This window comes from Ranitomeya imitator, chromosome 4, assembly GCF_032444005.1.
Source record: "Ranitomeya imitator isolate aRanImi1 chromosome 4, aRanImi1.pri, whole genome shotgun sequence".
Lineage (NCBI taxonomy): Eukaryota > Metazoa > Chordata > Amphibia > Anura > Dendrobatidae > Ranitomeya > Ranitomeya imitator.
This window is the reverse complement of record NC_091285.1, coordinates 506,312,642-506,335,876: the sequence shown is the minus strand read 5'-3', so window position 1 is coordinate 506,335,876 and position 23,235 is coordinate 506,312,642. Positions and strand designations below refer to the sequence as shown.

General features: G+C 41.6%; 1 protein-coding gene across 2 annotated transcripts in view; it reads right to left on the bottom strand.

Moving 5' to 3' along the window:
* GALK2 (galactokinase 2) overlaps window positions 1-23,235 on the bottom strand; it is a 507,611-nt gene that overhangs the window by 233,237 nt on the left and 251,139 nt on the right. For both annotated transcript variants that reach the window (XM_069766040.1, XM_069766041.1), the window contains exon 6: window positions 10,073-10,171. In XM_069766040.1, the coding sequence (XP_069622141.1) occupies window positions 10,073-10,171 (99 nt within the window). The remainder of the gene's footprint in view (window positions 1-10,072; window positions 10,172-23,235) is intronic.

Sequence of the window (23,235 nt, the reverse complement as noted above, 5' to 3'; positions counted from 1 at the left end):
CTCATCCTGACCCTGACACAGAGCCAGCAAATTTTTCTCTGCCTGATCCACTGAATTAGGTTCGTCGTACAGCAATCCGAGCGCCAGAAAAAACGCATCAATATTACATAATGCAGGATCTCCTGGCGCAAGGGAAAATGCCCAGTCTTGAGGGTCGCCACGTAATAAAGAAATAATGATTTTAACTTGTTGAACTGGGTCACCAGAGGAGCGGGGTTTCAAAGCCAGAAACAGTTTACAATTATTTTTAAAATTCAAAAACTTAGCTCTATCTCCAGAAAATAACTCAGGAATAGGAATTTTAGGTTCTAACATAGGATTCTGAACCACTAAATCTTGAATGTTCTGTACTCTTATAGTGAGATTATCCATCAAAGAGGACAGACCCTGAATATCCATGTCCACACCTGTATTCTGAACCACCCTGATGTAAAGGGGAAAAGAAAGACAGATCACAGTGCAAAGAAAAAAAAATGGTCTCAGAACTTCTCTTTTCCCTCTATTGAGAAGCATTAGTACTTTGGGCCTCCAGTACTGTTATGAACAGGTAATTCAGAACCACAATGGACCTTGAAGTTCAGAGCACACAAGGTGACCTGACATTTACCAAAAACATAGGACAAGCTCTGAGACGTGGAAACTCTGCTGACCGCAATCCCTAATCCTAACACACCACACTAGAGGTAGCCGTGGATTGCGCCTAACGCTCCCTATGCAACTCGGCACAGCCTGAGAAACTAACTAGCCCTGAAGATAGAAAAAACAAGCCTACCTTGCCTCAGAGAAATCCCCAAAGGAAAAGGCAGCCCCCCACATATAATGACTGTGAGTAAAGATGAAATACAAACACAGAGATGAAATAGATTTAGCAAAGTGAGGCCCGACTTACTGAATAGACCGAGGATAGGAAAGATAGCTTTGCGGTCAACACAAAAACCTACAAACAACCACGCAGAGGGGCAAAAAGACCCTCCGCACCGACTAACGGTACGGAGGTGCTCCCTCTGCGTCTCAGAGCTTCCAGCAAGCAAGAAAAAACCAATATAGCAGGCTGGACAGAAAATATAGCAAACAAAAAATAACACAAGCAGAACTTAGCTTATGCAGGATAGAGAGGCCACAGGAACGATCCAGGAGGAAGCAAGACAAATACTAGAACATTGACTGGAGGCCAGGATCAAAGCACCAGGTGGAGTTAAATAGAGCAGCACCTAACGACTTAACCTCATCACCTGAGGAAGGAAACTCAGAAGCCGCAGTACCACTCTCATCCACCAAAGGAAGCTTATAGACAGAACCAGCCGCAGTACCACTCACGACCACAGGAGGGAGCTTGCCCACAGAATTCACAACAGTATACTTAGTGTCAGCCTCATAGTGGCAAGCAGCATATAACCCATGGTCTGTGTCCCCCAATGAGGCAAAGGAGAAAAACAGAAATGTAGAAATTTTTGCAAATTCTGTAATATAAAAGAAAAACTGGAATATCGCATGGTGATAAGTATTCAGTCCCTTTGCTCAGACTCTCATATTTAAGTGACATGCTGTCCATTTCCGTGTGATCCTCCTTGAAAAGGTTCTACTCATTCATTGGAGGCTAGCTGTGTTTAATTAAAATGATAGGACTTGATTTGGAAAGGCACACACCTGTCTATATAAGACCTCACAGCTCACAGTGCATGTCAAACCAAATAAGAATCATGAGGTCAAAGGAACTGGCCAGGCACAGACAGAAATTTGGCAAGGCACACATCTGGCCAAGGTTACAACAGAATTTCTGCAGTACTCAAGGTTCCTAAGAGCACAGTGGCCTCCAAAATCATTAAATGGAAGAAGTTTGGGACCACAAGAAGTCTTCCTAGACCTGGCAGTCCAGCCAAACTGAACAATGATGGGAGAAGAGCCTTGGTGAGAAAGGTAAGGAAGATCCTCAAGATCACTGTGGCTAAGCTCCAGAGATGCAGTAGGGATATGGGAGAAAGTTCCACAAAGTCAACTATCACTGCAGCCCTCCACCAGTCGGGCCTTTATGGCAGAGTGGCCTGACGGAAGCCTCTCCTTAGTGCAAGACATATGAAAGCCCACATAGAGTTTGCTAAAAAACAAATGAAGCACTCCCAGACTATGAGAAATCAGATTCTCTGGTCTGATTAGACGAAGATAGACCTTTTTGGTGATAGTTCTAAGGGGTATGTGTGGAGAAAACCAGGTACTGCTCATCACTTGCCCAATACAATCCCAACAGTAAAACATGGTGGAGGCAGTATCATGCTATGGGGGGGGGAGGGTTCAGCTGCAGGGACAGGATGACTGGTTGTCATTGAAGGAAACATGAATGTGGCCAAGTACAGAGGTATCCTGGATGAAAACCTCTTCCAGAGTGCCCTGGACCTCACACTTGACCGAAGGTTTACCTTCCAACAAGACAATGACCATAAGCACAAAGCTAAAATAACAAAGGAGTAGCTTCAGAACAACTCTTGACCATTTTTGACTGGCCCAGCCAGGGACCTGACCTAAACTGAAATGAGCATCTCTGGAGAGACTTGAAAATGGATGTCCACCAACGTTCACCATCCAACCTGATGGAACTGGAGAGAATCTGCAAGGAAGAATGGCAGAGGATGCCCAAATCCAGGTGTGGAAAACCTAATACTCAATACTGAGCAAAGGGTCTGAATACTTATGACCATGTGATATTTCAGTTTTTCTTTTTTAATAAATTTGCAAAAATTTCTACATTTCTGTTTTTTTCAGTCAAGATGGGGTGCAGAATGTACATTATTGAGAAAAAATAAACTTTTTTGAATTTACCAAATGGCTGCAATAAAACAGAGTGAAAAATTTAAAGGGGTCTGAATACATTCTGTACGGACTGTGCAGGTGTAGTAACATGGGTTTTTTTTCAGAAACAAGCAGCAATGAATGTAGCCAAGTTAAAATTGAAAACTGCCAATGTAGTGACCAGTATGTTGTAGTGACCAGTACGTTGCAGTCACCAGTACGTTTAGCTCAGCCCGTGCTTCTGGAGACATGCACCAATAAGTTAGGTGCAGTATGTACTATATGTAGTTTACATACACTGTGGGGCTCAGAAGGGAGGGGGAATATGGATTTGGGAGCAGAGAATTTGCTGAACTTCTTTTCTTCTTTTGGAGGGTTATGCAACTAATTTGCTTTTACAGATCCTTTGTCCTACAAGTAACATGGAAGCCCCCTTTGCGTTAACAGATGACAGACCTGAGTGAGTGCTTGCTTTTCTGGTAGATTGAGTTGAAGCTTTTATTGGGAACATTTTACATAACGTTTGGGATCACATTTATCCGTCACTCTATGATGACCACATACTTTGGGGTTTCCATCTAAATCTCTGAGTGGCCTAATTCAGATGACACCCCCGAGGGATTCATTCACTATAATGAGGCAGGAGAGTAACTCTGGACTCGGTCAGGCCTCTGTTCAGTGGTGTACTTTTCAGAAGTGCACAAAACTGTGGCCGAGGGCACTTTTATTAATGCCTAAAAATATGGACACCATCAGATTATAGGCAAGACTGTGTGTCAACTGTCATACAGGAGACAGTAGTATGAATTTGCAAACTGATGCCATCTCCTGGCTAAAACACCACAGGTAAACAGATGTGGAGTTGGAATCTTCAAACACCCCCTCACACTGTCACACTCTAAAAGACGCATTTTATTGCAAAAGATAGTTTTTCCATCACCACATTTTGAGAGCTATAATTTTTCCATATCTTGGTCCACAGCGTCATGTGAGAGTTTGTTTTTTGCAGGACGAGCTGACGTTTTTACTGGTATCATTTTCAGGCACATTACATTTTTTCATCACTTTCTATTCCGATTTTTGGGAGGCAGAATGAACAAAAACAGCAATTCATGAATTTCTTTTGTTGGGGTTTATGCCAATCCCAGTGATTTTAAAATTGATAAGGCAGTTTTATTCTTAGGGTCAGTACGATTACAGCAATATCTCGCTTATATTGTTTTTTGTTTTGCTGCTTTTACACATTAAAAACTATTTTACAGAAAAAATAATTATTTTTGTATGATTTTATTTTGAGAGCTATAACTTTTATTATTTTGCCGCTGATAGAGCTGTATAGTGGCTTGTTTTTTGCGGGACAAGATGACGTTTTCAACGGTACCATGTTTATTTATATCTGTCTTTTTGATTGCGTTTTATTCCACTTTTTGTTCGTTGGTATGATGATAAAGCATTGCTTTTTGCCTTGTTTTTTATTTTTATTTTTTTATGGTGCACTAAAGGGGTTAACTAGTGGGAAAGTTTTATAGGTCAAGTCGTTGCGGATGCGGCGATACCAAATATGTTTACTTTTATTGTTTATATATTTTTTCATACAAATATTTATTTATGGGTACAATATCATTTGATTTTCTTACTATTATTTTTGATTTTTTTAAAATATTTTTACAATTATTAAAAAAAAAAATTACTTTTTTTTTTAGCTTTTTTATTTTGTCCCACTATGCTGTCCCACTATGCTTTCCCACTATCATTTTTTGAAGGCTGATCGTTTGCATAGTATGGGGATGCAGCAGAATCCCCATACTATGCAAGCTGTCAGCTCTGCCCTGACAGAGAAAGTTGCTGATCATGCACTAAGCATGATCAAGCAACTTTCCTAGCTCTGGTGACCCGGATGTCATCATGACTACATCGGGTCACCATGGCAACGATCGGGACCCGGCAACACGCTGTGAGGTCTCCGATCCAAGGCAGAGGGGCTGTCATCCCTCTGCCTGTTCCCTAAATGCTGCGACCACAGCATTTAGGGGGTTAAAGTGCCTGGAGCGGTGAGTGACCGCTCCTAGCACTTAGTGTTCGGTGTCAGCTGTCAGAATCAGCGCGGGCGATCGTGATGACGTAATAATCCGTCCCTGGTCAAATAATCCCAGGGCACAGGGAAGGATTATTATTACGTCAGATGTCAGAAATGGGTCAAATTATAATGGTGGTTTTAATTATTATTTAATAAATCAATTGTACACGTGAAAGTAAGCAACTTTGTAATATATCTTATTAGATAAATCTGCTTCTTTCTCCTCCTGGACTGATCTTTCATTTTTAATTCACAGGTAAATGCTTTGCTTCTGTGCATACAGATTTTCTAATCACTAAGTTAGGAGATGGCGGTTGGTACTTTTCAAATTCTTTGGAGAGGGGAGGGAGGAGCTAAAGGCAGAACTACTCAGAATCTTATAAGCACCAACTGCCATCTCCTATCTCAGTAATAGGGGCTGCTGAGAAGGGGTACTGTCAAGAAAAGAAGGTCATTTTGACCTTTTTGCTATTTCTTTCTCCTATACTTTCTAAAATTTTAACAAATGAGTTCTGAGTTTTTGTGACATTTATTTATTCATGGCAGTGTATATTTTAGGACACAAAAATGAATTGAAACTTTTTCAAGGGCCCGGATTTTACAATTCATACCTATAAGTACTGAAGGGGTCAATTTGACCCCATACATAAAAGTAGTAGTAGGCAAGTCTCCTAATAACAAATACATATGAGACTACTCTGATGAAGAATGGTGACATCACTCTTACAGTTTACCAAGGTAAGCCAAATAAGAATGTCATTTTGCTCAGTAGTCTTCACCCAGATATAGCAGTTGGAAATGACAAGAAAAAAAAACGGAAACGGTACAATTTTACAATAAAACAAAGGTTGGAATGGACACAGTAGACCAGATGGCTTGAAAGTACACCACAAAATCTGGAAGCCGCTGATGGCATGTTCAGGTGTTTTGTAATGTTCTTGATTTAGCAGCTATAAATGCAACAATACTCTATAAAACAGCAACTGGGAGTAAAATTAGCAAATGGGAGATCATTCTTCAGCTTCATGCTATGACCATGTAAAAGGAAAATGCATGCTGTACTTGATCTTAACACTGTTCCTACTAAGTTAAAATAAATGTTCTTTAATTTGTTGGCAACAAAAAAGTTATTCTTACTCCAGAGTCAGTACTTTTGAATGGGGGTCAAAATGACCCCTAATGGTAATTATAGGTATTATGAAACCTGTGGTAGTTCTAGTGTTAACTATAAATTGATTCTGGTTTGGCTATTATCCTTAGTCATTTGACAAGGCTCGTTAAAGTTTAGGGACTAAACTGTCCAGCATAAAAATCCACTTGGATTCAGTGCGTGACATTAATTATAGGCAGTCACCTCCCCTCCAATTCTTATGCACCACTTGAATACCACAAAATGTCTGGGCGGCACGGTGGCACAGTGGTTAGCACAGCAGCCTTGCAGCGCTGGAGTCCTGGGTTCTAATCCCACCCAGGACAACATCTGCAAAGAGTTTGTATGTTCTCTCCATGTTTGCGTGGGTTTCCTCCGGGTACTCCGGTTTCCTCCCACATTCCAAAGACATACTGATAGGGATTCTAGATTGTGAGCCCCATTGGGGACAGTGATGTGTGCAAAAACTGTAAAGCGCTGCGGAATATGTTAGCGCTATATAAACATAAAGATTATTATTATTAAAGATTATTAACCCTTTTGTTGACTTCCCGTGGTGCTCCCTAAAATGCCTGGAGAGGGGATGGCCAACATAGCCTTTTTCTATATTATTAAAATCTTCCTTCAGTCAGTCCATAAGCCTGCGTTTAGTGTGGCCTACGTAAATTTTATTGCAAGGACATTTAATTAGGTAGATTAGTCCTGATGACCTACATGATATGCAATCTTTAATTTCAAAATCCTGAATTTACTGAATCCAAGTGGATTTTTATGCTGGACAGTTTAGTCCCTAGGGGCCTTAACCATGAGTTAGAATTATATGCTTTTAAATAATAATCGAGGTATATTTTAACGAATAAATAAATTATAGTTTTCTACTTACTCCACAGCTCATTGTAGCATTTTTCCTTCTGTCTTTTCCTTACTTCCCTTTTGTTCCCAGGTGGATTTCACAACCTATTGGGCCACCAACTTCTACCATAGAGTATGGTTACATACTCTTTATAGGTAAAGAAATCCAACTTTTAGCTTCATTATACATAATTTTTAAATTAGTTTAATAAAGGTCTCATATATGTATGTTTCATTTTTTAAAAGATGTATATTGGGATATAATAGCGGTCAAATTTTAACCCAAAGGGGGATTTTATATCAGATAACGTAACTTATTTTCAATGCAAACCCAGCCATATTCAATTTACAACTAGGTCTCTAGTCCTCTCCCTTGGGGGTTCGTCAGTTCATAACTAGTAGCGGTGGGCGGGCTCTATATAAGGAGCAGATGACAGCCAGGACCAACAGCCCTAACAAAAAAGGTCCGGTCACCTTTGAAACGTGTTGGCAATTGGCCCTGTTCAAATTCCGTCCCCTGCTCCACACTTTCAGCTCTAGGTGACATCACCCAGACCACGCCCCCTCACACACCGCTACAGTCTAGCAGTGCCTTCGGCCAAGGCACGCTGCTTGTCGATCTTCCTGGCGAGCGGTGGGGTACAATTCCAATAGGGGAGGACGCTCCCCGGATTTCTACCACCCTGCATCGCCACTTCGACCCCCAACTCTGGACTCACGGAGGCATTGCATGTCATTGTGTTTCAAGTAGCAGTGTGCACATTTGTCCCTCTCAAGCACTAATAGTCTCCTCACACTTGGATTCAGCCTACTGGTCTTTTTGCCGGCACATTATGATGCAAAAAAGACACAGCACCGGCACTGCAGCGGCGCAACACCAGTAAGTGTTCTTTCTTACTTTTTGTGACTGGGACCTATTGTGCTATTTGTTCTTGGTTCACGATTGCTATTACGGGTGGTTGTTAGCGATTGGTAATCAGTATATCTATTAAGATTGGTTATTTATTAATTGGTATATATTCAAAGCACCAAAGCCTCAAGGTTAATATAGAAACGGTCTTTTTAACCAACTATTTATTCTATTCTGAATAGGGTAGCGCTGTGACCTTTGTTTTAACTTTATTCGTTTTTCTTTGGTATTGACAGACTGAGCACAGCAGCTGTCTAGGCACCAGCAGCTTTAACCTATATCTAACACTTTTGGGAGCGCCGGTGTGCCTAACAATATATACCTATATATATATAATTGTCTAAGGGGCACTTCCATCTGTTTGTCTGTCTGTTTGTCACGGAAATCCCAAGTCGCTGATTGGTCACGACCAGCGGCCGCGACCAATCAGCGACGGGCACAGTCCGGCCGCGAAATGGCCGCTCCTTACTCCCCTGCAGTCAGTGCCCCCTCCATACTCCCCCCCAATCAGCGCCCGCCGCCCACATAGCGTTTTAGCAATCCATTAAACCGACTGCTTTACACCGCGGCATAGTGCGGAGTAACACAGTCTGTTAACGCTGCTATTAACACAGTGTGACAAACATTTTACTATTGATGCTGCCTATGCAGCATCAATAGTAAAAAGATATAATGTTAAAAATAATTAAAAAAAATAAAAAATCATTATATTCTCGCGAGACCGCTAAGTCATCTGGGTAATTTCACAATGCATCTCTGGGAATGGTAGCTGGCAGCAGCCTCGCCGCTCGCGCGCATCGGTGGACGCCGGAGGGTGAGTATATAACTATTTTTTATTTTAATTCTTTTTTTTTAACAGAGATATGGTGCCCACACTGCTGTATACTACGTGGGCTATGTTATATACTGCGTGACTAATATATACTACGTGGGCAGTGTTATATACTGTGTGGGCTGTGTTATTTACTGCGTGGGCTGTGTTATATACTATGTGGCTGCTATATACTACGTGGCTGCTATATACCACGTGGCTGTGCTATATACTATGTGGCTGTGCTATATACTACGTGGCTGTGCTATATACTATGTGGCTCTGCTATATACTACGTGGCTCTGCTATATACTACGTGGCTCGGCTATATACTACGTGGCTGTGTTATATAGTACGTGGGCTGTGCTATATACTATGCGGCTGTGCTATATACTACGCGGCTGTGCTATATACTATGTGGCTGCTATATACTATGTGGCTGTGCTATATACTACGTGGCTGTGCTATATACTCCGTGGCTGCATTATACTATGTGTCTGATATATACTATGTGGCTGCTATATCCTACGTGGCTGTGCTATATACTACGTGGCTGCTATATACTACGTGACTGTGCTATATACTACGTGGCTGCTATATATACTACGTGGCTGCTATATACTACATGTCTGATATATACTATGTGGCTGCTATATACTACGTAGCTGTGCTGTATACCACGTGGCTGTGCTATATACTACGTGGCTGTGCTATATACTACGTGGCTGCAATATACTACGTGGCTGTGCTATATACTATGTGGCTGTGCTATATACTACGTGGCTGTGCTATATACTACGTGGCTGTCTTTTATATAGTAAGTGGGCTGTGCTATATACTACGTGGCTGTGCTATATACTATGTGGCTGCTATATATACTACGTGGCTGCATTATACTACGTGTCTGATATATACTATGTGGCTGTGCTATATACTACGTGGCTGTGCTATATACTACGTGGCTGTGCTATATGCTACGGGCTGTGCTATATACTACGTGGCTGTGCTATATACTACGTGGCTGTGCTATATACTACATACTATGTGGCTGTGATATATACTACGTGGCTATACTATATCCTGCACCCCGAACCCCTGACATCCTGCGACCAATCAGCGACAGACGCAGTCCAGCCGCGAATTGACGCGGTATTTAAACCACGCTTCACTGATTGGTCGTGCCCGGCCGGCCGCGACCAATCAGCGGTATTGGCGCTGTATTTAAACACCGCTTCGGTCATTGGTCGTGCCCGGCCGGCTATGACCAATCAGTGACAGGCGCAGTCTGGCCACGAATTGGCGCCAGATTTGAACCACGCTTCCCTGATCGGCCAGCCAGGCACAACCAATCAGCGATATTGGCACGGAATTTAACCTCCACTCACAGCGCGATGTACATACATACATACATATTCTAGAATACCCGATGCGTTATAATCAGGCCACCATCTAGTGTAAATATAAGACGGCTGATGCTGTGCCACTTACAGTTCCCTCCTCTGCCAGGAATGAGATTGACTGGTCCATACCACCACCTTCGGTGCCAATATAATGCTCACATTTCGCACATGTTTCGGCAAGTTCCACCTGAAAAATCAAAGGCAATTCAATAGCTGCTCAATTAAGCTTTGTACTGTACTGTATGTTCTTTCCCTCTTGGCTGTGTGTTAGAGATTAGCTCCCAATTGTGCATACAATTATTTTATATACACATTTATTTTTTCATATACACATGCCACTACTGGGCGCAGTGTTTGGAAGCACCATCACAGTTTATAATTCTGGCCGAGGATTCTTGCATGACTATAAATGGATTTCATGGAAGGGAATCAAAAAAGGCTGTAAGAAGCGTAACACAGTAATAAAAAAAAAAAGAATGTCCTAAAGCAAGAATGGTTTGTACATTCAGTCCTTTAAAACGACATTGACAAAACAAAGGGGAAGAGAAAATACAGCATAAGAGCCCCCTTTAATGGGAGAGATTGAGGGCAAAGGACATGGAGTCCTGAACCTCCACCCACACTTTGTGGTTTCAGTCCAATTTCCGAGACAAGTGATGAGCAAGAAGTGCGGTAGCTACTGTTAAGCACAATGTCTGACACAAATGCTAATAATTAAATTGTTTTTGCAAAAAAAAAATAAATAAATACATTTTGGATTCTGAATTAATTTTGCAAACAGAATATGATTTTTCAGACATGACATGTGGTCCCTGTAGCGGTTTATGGCCGGTTAATGTGGTATATTTGTGGGGTATTTATAAGAGAGGCAGGCATTCGGAAATATTGTTGTACTAAATGACAATAATTAGAAACACCCTTATTTTTAACATAATAATGTGCGAAATATCATATCAATTGCAAACAACTGCTCTTGGTTACCAGTGATAAATGAACTAAGACTATGTCAAGAATCTAAACTACAAAAAATTCTGTAATTAAAAAAAAGACAATGTGGAGGCACACATCAGGCAACTGCTGAAGTGTCCAAGCTTTATTAAAAAAATAAATTAACAAAAATAAAAAATACTGATGTTTTGCTGCCAAAATGTTTTACTGTGAATATTGCACAATTTTATGTTCTTTCAATAGATAAGAAATATAAATCAACTTTTTTTTAATATACATTTAACATAAAAACCCAATTTTCACACTATATCGTTTTCTGGTGACATATTTCCTTAACCCCTTCATGCGGCAACCCTTTTTCATTTTTGCGTTTCAGTTTTTCGGTTCGCTTCTTCCCAGAACCATAACTTTTTTACTTTTCTGTCAATATGGCCATGTGAGGGCTTGCTATTTGCGGGACGAGTTGTACTTTTGAATGTCACCATTCCAAGTGTGGTGAAATTGCAAAAAACATGTAATTCCACAACTGTTTTTTGGATTTTTTACCATGTTCACCAAATGCTAAAACTGAGTAGCCACTATGATTCATTATGAGTTCGTAGATACTAAACATGCATAGGTTGTTTTTTATGTAAATGGTGAAAAAATAAATAAATAAATAAATAGCGTCATTTTCCAAGACACATATCGGCTCCATTTTTCGTGATCTGGGGCTGGGTGAGGGCTTATTCTTTATGTGTCGAGCTAACAATTTTAATGATACCATATTGGTGTGGATACGATCTTTTGATCCCTCGTTATTGCATTTTAATGCAATGTTGCAGCAACAAAAAAAAACGTAATTCTGGCGTTTTGACTATTTTTTCACTACGCCATTTACTAATCGGATTAATTCATGGCTTGATAGCTTAATAAATTGGGCGATTCTGAACGTGGCGATAAAAAATATGTGTATTTTTTTTATTGTTTTATTTTGAATGGGGTGAATTGAACCTCTATTTATTTATTTTTTTTAAACTTTTCTTTTTTTTTTTACTTTTGCATGCTTCAATAGTCTCCATGGGAGGCTAGAAGCTGCAATTATCTGATCGCCTCTGCTACACACAGGCGATGTTCAGATCACCTGTGTGCAGCAGAAATGCTCACTTGCTCTGAGCGGTCGGTGCTCATAGCAATCCGGCAATGACAACCCCAGGAGTCTCCTGCAGACCCCGGGTTGTCATGCCGACCTATCGGTGATCCGCGATCATGTGACACAGGTGCCGATGGCCGGGTCTAGTGACACACTTCCAGCAAGATCAAATTAAATGCTGCTGTCAGAGATTGACAGCGGCATTTAATGGGTTAACAGATCCAGGTGGATTGCGAATCCACCAGCGGCTGTTAGGGGCACATGTTAGCTGTTCAAAACAGCTGACATGTGCCAAGAAAGATGTGGGCTCAGTGTCGGAGCCCACATCAATGGGAGGGACACGACACGTGCAGTACATGTACGGCGCATGTCGTGAAGGGGTTTAAAGGGCAAAAGAAGTTACAAACATGTCCAAATCTTTTGTACAGTAGGATATCAAAACACAGCCAGAAGGATCTCGCAGTGGCAAATTGTCCTTTGCCTATTAAAATAATATCAATCCAAAAATAAATGTTTATACAGGAAGTTAAAACAAATGTTGTTTTGTCCAAATAAGAGTAGTACCATTAATATGATCATATCTTCGGCATTTGTAAACAACAGGTAACAATGGATGTGCTTATATGAATCCATTCCTCATGTTTGATGGCTCTCCTTCTTTGATCCAAGCTCAGGAGCTGAGCTTGCATAATTACAGGTACTCACTGGCAGAGTCTGTCCACTGCTGGTAAACTATTGATTGCAGTTTTCAATCTTTAACATCTAATTTTACGATGTGATTGTACAGTGCTGATGGGTTGGATAGAGCAACCAGGGGTCTACTAAAGACTTCTGTTAAGACCAGCATATAGCTGGGCTTCATAGGTGACTGTGACTTTCACAATATGATACAATGCTATGGTATTGCAGTATAAAGCATAAGCAATCAGACAATCACAAGTTAAGAAAAATAAAATATATTATTTTAATATAGAATAAAATAATGAAATAAAAAAAATATATTTAAGAAAATATGGAGCAGAACAATATTGTATCATACAATTATTAGGTTCTGTAGAAGGACGTAGATCTGGGTATTTATTATGATGGAATATAGGCTGAACTGGATGGACAAATGTCTTTTTTCGGCCTTACTAACTATGTTACTATGTTACTATGTAAAAATATATTTGGTGAATCGATGGGTCAGTAAAAGTACGATCTATCAAAACATAAAAATAATTAGCTTTTTGCTTGCAGTAACAACACAAAAAAATGCACAAAAGAAGAAATTAAAAGGCTGTATCTATCCCAAAATGGTAACAATTAAAACGTCAACTCACTATGCAAAATACAAACCTTCACACAGCAACATTAACAAAAAAGAAATGAAAACCTTATGGGTCTCAAATTGCATGGCAATGTAAGACCATTTTTTTATACAAATTTATTAATTGCTTTTTAACCAATAAAATAAAAAAACTATACATGTTTGGTAATTTGGTAATTCCACGGTAATTTGGTAATTTAATAGCAATTGGATATTTCCCTAGTTTTCCACGATACATTGACCGGAATGGTGTAATTCAAAACTACAACTCTGCCTGCAAAAAATAGGATTTCATACGTCTATGTGGTCATAAAAATAAAATGGTTATGGTTCTTGAAAAACAGGAAAGACAGGGGGAAGAGAAGAAAGTGCAAAAAAAAAAAAAAGAAAACCAAAAACCATCATCATGTCGGGAAAAGGTTAATATTCAAAGTTGATATCTGATTATATAGGAAAGCAATGTCTTTGCAGAAATCTTCAAGTCAAAATGGAAACAGTAATAATTGTCCCTAAAGGACCAAAACAGTTGAATGAAAAACTAATACAGCTTCTAAAAGGTTACCGTTTTAGAGAATTTGTGTATTACAAGTGTTTTACAGGAGTTGTAAGATTGCAAGAGTAAAATCTATTATTAATTTTCATGCAACAATTATTTAAACACTGAAACATCTTTAGATTTCTCCAAAACTAAATATTGCTGTCTACTTTACCTACACAGAGTTCTGTTTTTCTTAAGATGCCTGACCAAGAAGCAAAAATTAGGTCTCATGCAGACGACCGTAAAAATTGGACGAGTGCTATCCGTCGATTTGACGGATAGCACTCATTCCCCGTGTTATTCTATGGGGCCCGTGCACATGTGCAATTTTCTTTCCTCTAACCAAGTCAGTCCGTGAGAAAAAAAAATCTTAGTATGCACAAGTTACATCTCACTATCTCACTAGAGATGAGAGAACGTGCTTGGATAAGGTGTAATTTGAGCATGCTCATGTGCTATCAGTGTCTTTGGCGTGCTCGAAAAATATGTTCGAGTCCAAATGTCTGCATGTCTCGTAGCTGTTCAACAGCTGCAACACATGCAGGGATTTCTTAACAAACAGTACAAACTGACCATTGGATCGCATTCAACTATTCAGGTCTATTAGTCCATGGGGAAAAAAATCGAACCACACTCGGATGAGATATTCATGAACTGACAGAATGGAGAAGATGGAGAATTTTTCTTTCAACATCTGAAAATATTGGATCACACAGTGGTCAAACTCTGATCAGTGTGTGAGCAGCATAATTGAATAAATTTTCTCGGATGAAAGAAAAATGGTTATGTGACCCTAACCTTAATGTGGTTAAAAAGATCTGGCTGCATGGTGCACAAAACATGTACATGGACTAAGTGTCACAATTCCGTCTATTGGTGTATCTCGAATGACTGTCCTGCAGTCCAATCTAGGACAGGGGCATGCTGAGCTGTCAGTATGGTGATGGACAGATCAGCCATCCAATTGAGAGCTGGGGAGTGCTGAGCTGTCAGCGTCTTAAGTGACAGTTTAGCAGTCCAATCAGGGCCAGAGTGTGCTGGGGCTTCCGCTAGGTGCCTCCAGTTTGGGATAATTACCTGGCTATTTAACTGGCTTTCTGCCTAAGGCCGGTTTCACACGTCAGTGGCTCCGGTACGTGAGGTGAGTTTCCTCACGTACCGGAGACACTGACTCACGTAGACACATTAAAATCAATGTGTCTCTGCACATGTCAGCGTGTTTTCACGGACCGTGTGTCCGTTTGGAAAACACGGAGACATGTCAGTGTTCGTGGGAGCGCACGTATTACACGGACCCATTAAAGTCAATGGGTCCGTGTAAAACACGTACCGCACACGGATGTCGTCCGTGTGCAGTCCATGTGCCGTGCAGGAGACAGCGCTACAGTAAGCGCTGTCCCCCCAGCGTGGTGCGGAAGCCACTATTCATTTCTTCTCTCCAGCATCGTTCGCTGGAGAGAAGATATGAAAAATCTTTTTTTTTTTTTTTGGGGTGTTTAAAATAAAGATCCCTGTCCCCAACCCCCTGCCACCCTCTGTGTGCCCCCCGCTGTTAATAAAATACTTACCTGGCTCCCTCGCTGGCGCTGCTTCCTGTCCTCGCCGCAGCTTCTCCTGTATGAGTGGTCACATGGTGCCGCCCATTACAGTGATGGATATGCGGTTCCACCCCTATGGGAAGTGGAGCCACATATTCATCACTGTAATTGCCTCCTGGCTTTGACCTCAGACCTCTTCACTACCCAGCTTCACAGCTTGTCCATGAGTAGTGACTAGCATCACACCGAGCTGCTCAAGATAGCGTCGTTGTTAACAATGCATACTAAAATCTTTTAAAGTTCTTAGACTCTTATGGACCACACCATTGCAATTGTGATAGTCCAGCAACAAGCATGGATTACAACATCCATAATACCTTTCACATATAAGCTTTGGAAATATACAAATAGATGGTGTAATTGGGAATATAAATAACCTCTTAACAGTAAGCCCACTTTCATGTGCTAAGAAGTATGTATTCCCTTGGGTCTTGTGTAATCAGTCATCTTCAACAAGGAAAAATGTCTCACATGTGCAGCTATGGGACAACCTTTGATCGTAAAAGATATTTACAAAAAAACTATTTTTTTTGTGCCTAAAAGAATGTGGAGATTTTACTAATGAGCCGTGAATCCGGTACATTTTCCAGGTACACAGAAACAAGAGGCAAAGGAAAAGAAATACAACCCAGTATAGATCCCAGAACATCTATGTTTCTGACGTGCTGCAATGACGGAGATTCTGCTACAATATTTTGCTTTATATATTTGATTAAAAGGCATTTGCACAATGAAGATCATGTACTGTTTCACCGAACTTCAAATAATAAACAAAATTCAGTTTATTTTAAACTGTTGCATTCATAAGAAAATATTTTCATGCATGCAGTATATGCAGTGCAGTCAGAGGTGTATCTAGGGTTTCTAGCACCCGGGGCAAGAATTCAGTTTGGCACCCCCCCACCCCCCCAGGACATATGCAATTTGCACACTAAAGGTACCTTCACACTAGACTACGCTGCAGCGATCCAGACAATGATCCAGATCGCTGCAGCGTCGCTGTTTGGTCGCTGGAGAGCTGTCACACAGACAGCTCTCCAGCGACCAACGATGCCGGTAACCAGGGTAAACATCGGGTTACTAAGCGCAGGGCCGCGCTTAGTAACCCGATGTTTACCCTGGTTACCATCCTAAAAGTAAAAAAAACAAACACTTCATACTTACCTTCCGCTGTCTGTCCCCGGCGCTCTGCTTCTCTGTACTGGCTGTGAGCACAGCGGCCGGAAAGCAGAGCGGTGACGTCACCGCTCTGCTTTCCGGCCGCTGTGCTCACAGTGAGTGCAGGAAAGCACAGGGCCGGGGACAGACAGCGGAAGGTAAGTATGAAGTGTTTGTTTTTTTTACTATTAGGATGGTAACCAGGGTAAACATCGGGTTACTAAGCGCGGCCCTGCGCTTAGTAACCCGATGTTTACCCTGGTTACCAGCGAAGACATCGCTGAATCGGTGTCACACACGCCGATTCAGCGATGTCAGCGGGAGAGCCAGCGACCAAATAAAGTTCTGGCCTTCTAGCCCCGACCAACGACATCACAGCAGGATTCTGATCGCTGCTGCGTGTCAAACTGAACGATATCGCTAGCCAGGACGCTGCAACGTCACGGATCGCTAGCGATATCGTTTAGTGTGAAGGTACCTTTGCTCATGTACCCACGACCTCCTCTCCCTAATGCTCTCAATGTTCAGTGAAAAACTGAAAGAAGCGGGAAGAGAAGCTCGTTGTCACAGGACCATACGTATGAAAATCACATATGAGTGAAGTATCCTTGTGACGACTACTGGAACCTGCAGAGCTGAATCCTGACATCGCAGGCTTCTGAATTCTCACAACTAATGCACTGCACTGCACACTTTTAGGGTTCTCCCTGGCTGGTGGACAGTCATGTCAGCACAAGCATGTAATTTGTATACTTCTGACCACAATCTGACTAGATGTGCCCGGCCTCGCTGAGTTCATTTTCATTGAGTGAGGCCACACATGTCTAGTCGGCACGTGACCACATGTATGTAAATCACCAGCACCAGAGAATCCTGACAGTGTGCAGTGCGCACTGTGAGAAGTCAGAAGTCTGCAGTCACAAAGAATGACTGCAGACTCATTACAAACCTGTACATCCCCTTTAATGCTCCTAACATAAATAAAAACATGAGAGTTAGTCAGTATCACAAATAACATTTACATCCAGGTACCTTATAGATGGCGTCGTCTCTCAAGCCGTTCTCCTTTTCTTCATCTTGTCCAGACCCCAGGATGAGTTTTCTCATCTACAGCCGTCTCTGCAGACTTCCATCTTCTCCGCTCTTTTGCAGAAAATCTCCACATGATGCCCTTAAAGATACAAGTGTCATTATAATGCTCCTGAATGAAAAATTGCCCCTCACTATATTGTCTGCATAAAATATGACCCCACACTGTCCCTCTTATGGTACATGCTCTTAACACGGACATCCCCTTTCCATACCGGCCCCCCTCTTCACACTGTCCTCTCACACTGTGTCCCCCCTATAGGGACCAGTATTTATACTGTACTCTTTCATCACACTCCCCCTCCTTGGTATACTGTCCCCTCCTGGCTGTGCCCTTACACTGTCCCCCCATGCTACGCATGCACACATCCCAACACCCTCACTCCCGTACTCTGTCCACATACATTTTTCACATCGCTACTCATACTGTGTCTGCATACATTCCCCCGTTTGCTCCCCAAACTGTCTGCACCCATCCCCCATACGGTTTCCTCATATATGCCCCCCATTCCCCGGTATTGTTTCCTCATACATGCCCCCCCATCTCCCCCTTTGCTCTTCATTTTGTGTCCTCAAATCTCCCCCATACATTAAATCCCCCCATGCCCACTCCAAATATCACCCCACACATTAAATCCCCCATCCCCATGACAAATCTCCTCCCCACACACATTCAATCCCCCATCTCCTCTCCAATTCTCCCCACACACAATAAATCCCCCCATCTCCACTCACATTAAATCCCTCCCCCACAATAAATCCCCCAAGAATAAATCCCACCATCCCCACTCACATTAAATCTTCCCCCATCTCCACTCACATTAAATCCCTTCCCCACAATAAATCCCCCATCCAATAATAAATCCCACCATCCCCACTCACATTAAATCCCCCCCATTCCCACTCACATTAAATCCCCCCTGCACCTTCGGTGTCTTCAGCTCCACTGGAGCACTTACCACCAGCCTGTGTCTCTGCCTCTGCTCTGCAGCACGGGCGAGTGATGTCAGCAGCGTGGTCATGACCTGATCAGGCTGCTGGCGTCACTCTGACCCGGCAGTCAGAGCTCCAATTGTACTCGCATCTCAGATGCAGTAGAATTGAACATTGGGAGCCGGCGCGCTGCAGCTTCTCTGTGCCGGCTGTCAGCTTGACAGTCAGCACAGAGAACAGCTGACTCCCAGTGCGGGGGCTGGCAGAATGCAGCCGCCGGGGCAGACACTGCGGACTGCCGCTTTCGGTGGCCCGACTGCGCCCCTCCCCTGCCAGCTGCGCCCGGGGCACATGCCCCGGCTGCCCCCCCGGATACGCCACTGAGTACAGTCTTAAAGGGATTATCTGGGACTATTTTATTTTTCTCTTAAAAGTCTAAAAACTTAAAGGCAGGTAGTTGACAAATGCCTGCCTTTTGCCTTGTGCCGATCTTTGCCGGCTCAGAGCAGTCATGGACCATTCCTGCCAGTGATTCTGATGAGAGCCAGTTGTCAATTTCCATTACTTTGACAGTAACATCTCGTCAACAGAGCATCCCAGAAGATGAAGGATGAAGAGCTGCTCTGTTGATATGAAGCAGCAGAGTTGCCGACAGGAGAGGTCTATGATCGCTCTGAACTGGCAAAGGGCAGTACAGGCAAGTAGTTAGCAACTACTTGCCTGTCAGTTCTTTGCGACATGAGAAAAAATAAAATAGTCCCGCGTATCCCCTGTAAGTTCTGATGGAACAGAGAAGTGCAGGAGGGACGTGAATTATATAGTTTTAAACATCACAACGGTAGTGGAGAGACACACTCAGCTGGACTGCCCATTTCACAATCTGCCCAGGGACATGACAATGGAGCCTTGAGAGTCATAAAGCTAGAACAGGAAGACAGTAGAAATAATGATCCACACAAATTGTTTGTAAGAACAAACAGCTAGATGGCAATTCATCAAAGCTTTCATTATAGAAAACCGGAGTAAAATGCTTTGAGAAGTTACAACACTTTTAAGCAAAATTTTTGAACCAGCTTTGCCAGATTTGGCTATGCACTTAATGAATTGGGTGCATCATAATCTAGCAAGCCCTTCATTAAGACTGGTATGTTCAATTCCAGTCCTAATGATTCGATCCCTAATCTTTCATTAGCAATGCAACATTGTACAGGACAAACTGTGCGTAGTATGTAAATGAATATCATTTGAGTAAAATGAAGTTTTTTTAATTAGTCATTGATTAGATTTGGAAGCCCGCATAATGCAGCACTTTCCCAACATATTGTGACATTTTACAGGGTTAGAAGCAGAAAAATGAGCCGAGATTAGATTACACAGTTTCAGGGCTCATTCACATGTCCGATTTTCGCTTATACATGCTATCAATGTAGTGTTTTCATGTATAGCACCTGTACCTATGAGATTCTATTGGGCTGTACTAATGTCCGAGTGTGAACAAAACTAGAACAGTGGAGTAAGCCATTAACCACTAAAAAGAGTAAACTAAACAAATTTTATTTGTACCAAAAATGACAGACAAGATTAAAAAAAGAAACATAAATTATGTTTAAATGAAAGCAAATGGAGGAAGTGGGTGGGGAAGGAAAGAACAGACAACAAATGGTAGGACCAAGGGAAGCAGCACTGCCAGATTGCAGTAGCATACGTCAGTGCACTATCAATAGTAGTAAAAAGATAGTTTCAAAAAGTAAAATGCATAGGGTGCATCAGCTACCATCCCCCTTTGCTACCCCTTCAATAAAGCAGGTACGCGAAACGTGCGTCAGGGGTGGTGAGGAGGGTGACAGCAGGCCTGTCCTATGACGGGTAAGCGGACATGATGTTTGTAAGGTGAGCTATAGTAGCTGATGCACACTATGCACTTTACTTTTTGAAACTATTTTTTACTACTACTGATTGTGCACCGACATAAGCCACTGCAATCTGGCAGTGATGCTTCCCTTGGTCCTACCATTTGTTGTCTGTTCTTTCCCTCCCCACCCACTTCCGTGTCTCCTCCATTTGCTTTCATTTAAACATGATGCATGTTTGGTTTTTTTATCTTGTCTGTCATTTTCGGTACAAATAAAATTTGTTTAGTTTACTCTTTTTAGTGGTTGATGGTTTACTCCATTGTTTTAGTTTTGTTATTATTTAGGGAGTACTCCACTTTCATTATATTTTCTATACTCATTGGGAGAGCTATATATTAACATGCTCTCAGCCCAATTACAGAAATTGTGCTTTTTGCTTATTCTTTTAGCAAATGTCCGAGAGTGGTCTGATTTTCACACACTGTCAAACAAAGAAGGTGGAGAATTTTTTTTCTTTTAATTTCCTTACGTATGAAAAAAATGGATGACACTCAGACCACAAAGTCTGATCAGAATGATCAGTCCGGTTTTCTCATACATAGAAAAATCAGACCAGTGAATGAGCTCTATACATTCCTGTAACTAAAATGGTACAGAATTAAATTCTGTGTGGACACTTAATTTTGGCCTGCCCCCTCCAATTTCTCTTAACCTTAAAAAGAAGTACAATATACTCAACACCTCTCTCACCTCAATAATGTCACATTAATAAAATTTTCTTGTCCTTATGTGTTTAAGTTCAAAAGACTGTCCTTTCTGGTTTCCATGGCTTAGCAAATGTATAAGTGTTTGAACATGAAGGAAGATATTGTATGTCCTAGAATAATTATCTAACAAATAAAGTTCTGCTCTGTAACGCTATAGCATGCAAACATAAAATACATGAAATTGGAATTGCATTATTGCTCTGGAAAATAGGAAAAATCAAAGATAGCACTCATCCGAGATAATCAGTCGTGTGCCCTTGCTGTGATTAAAAGAATATCTGGCATCGGATATCTTAAAACAAACTGAATATACTGTTCAATGCTTTGCATAGACCTGATAGTGTACTTTAAAATCTAGATCAGAAAAGCTGTATAGTTTATACTTTGTAAAGTTTTCTTGCCTTATAAAATATTCTTTTTAGCATCAGGTGTGCAGTCACCAATAGGATAACCGAAAAAGGGTTGTTAAGGCTTGGGCTCAAATTTGCAATAACTTTACATGACTGCAGACTTGTGAATACTCACACTGCACTCTGTGTGCGCTGTCAGAATTCTATGGTGCTGGTGTCGACAGCAGGCGAGCATGTTACCACATGTATGCAATTTAAATACACGCAATCACGTGTCGACTAGATATGCACGGCCTCGGTCAGTAAAAGTGCATGCTGTGAGGATGTGTGAGCACCTGAAACAGCGGTCATGTGACTGCAAGTATGCGATATATATACTTCCGGCCACATTCCCACTAGATGCGCGTTGCCTTGCTCAATGCAAGTGTATTGAGCATTGCTGGAAACAACTCCTGTCAAAATTTGGCAGGAAGTAGGCAAAGCGCATACTTGTGGTCACATGACCACCCGCTCTTCACACCAAAGAATCTTAACAGTGAGCACTCTGCGGATTCACAAGTCTGCAGTCACTTGAGCCTCAAGCTTGGACAACACCTTTAAAATGGTTGAATCAAATTTAGAAGCCATGAACCATCCATAGGAAAAGGGTTCATTTCCCAATCGCTGGTGTTCCATGGATTTAGAGAACTTTCATGTGCACCCATGCATTATTAATTTTTAATGGGAGTGCCGAAGAGCAGCCAGACGCTGAACTCGATTATTTCCAGAGGTCTCATAGAAAATGAATGGAGTGGAAGAGTGCATAATCCATCAATACTCCATTCACACTGAGCTTTTTCAAACTTGGCATAACTACAAGTTGTTGTTTTTTTAATGCATAAATAGTAAGCAATAAAATCTTAATATAAAAATATTATTTTATAAGCAAAAAACTCTGATTCCCATAAGTCAAATAAATCAGAATTGCAGAAGAGGAAACAATGTACTGTCAAAGCACCACTTCAGAATTGGTTTGTCTATTGTATCCCTGGGGTGATGCAACTAATCTAATCAAAGTTCCCTGCACCTAATATTATATTTTCCATCCACTCTGGTTGGTGTTCTGCAGTTTGTGACCTGCCGGATTGCTCTTGTGTTTGCAGGGCGATTTGGAAGTCAAAACTCAATGTAACTCTATGAGAGCCAAAATGAGTTTGTGACTTTTACCTATGACTTTGCAGTCAATAGTTGTGGTCATAAGATGGCAGTGGAGGATCGGAGTTGCGCTGGGAACACCTGAAGACAGCAGCAGTTAAGTATAAGACTAGGGGTCAGTGAACTTCAATTAGTTGCACCACTCCAGCACTGAAAAAAAAATTGCTGGAGTGGTGTTTTAAATCAATTTGCTGCTGTCAGAGCTCAGTTTTGAGACTCAATTTGGTGACCATTTGATAGGCCACAGGTCCTGGGTTCTCTGCTGGGCTATAGTCCTTTTAGTCTCTGTCTAAATGCTGACGGTTTCTTTTGCATTTGTTTTCCTTTCTTGGTTGACTTCTCTCCAGGTGTTTTCCATTTTCCCTTTTGGAAGATAAAAACT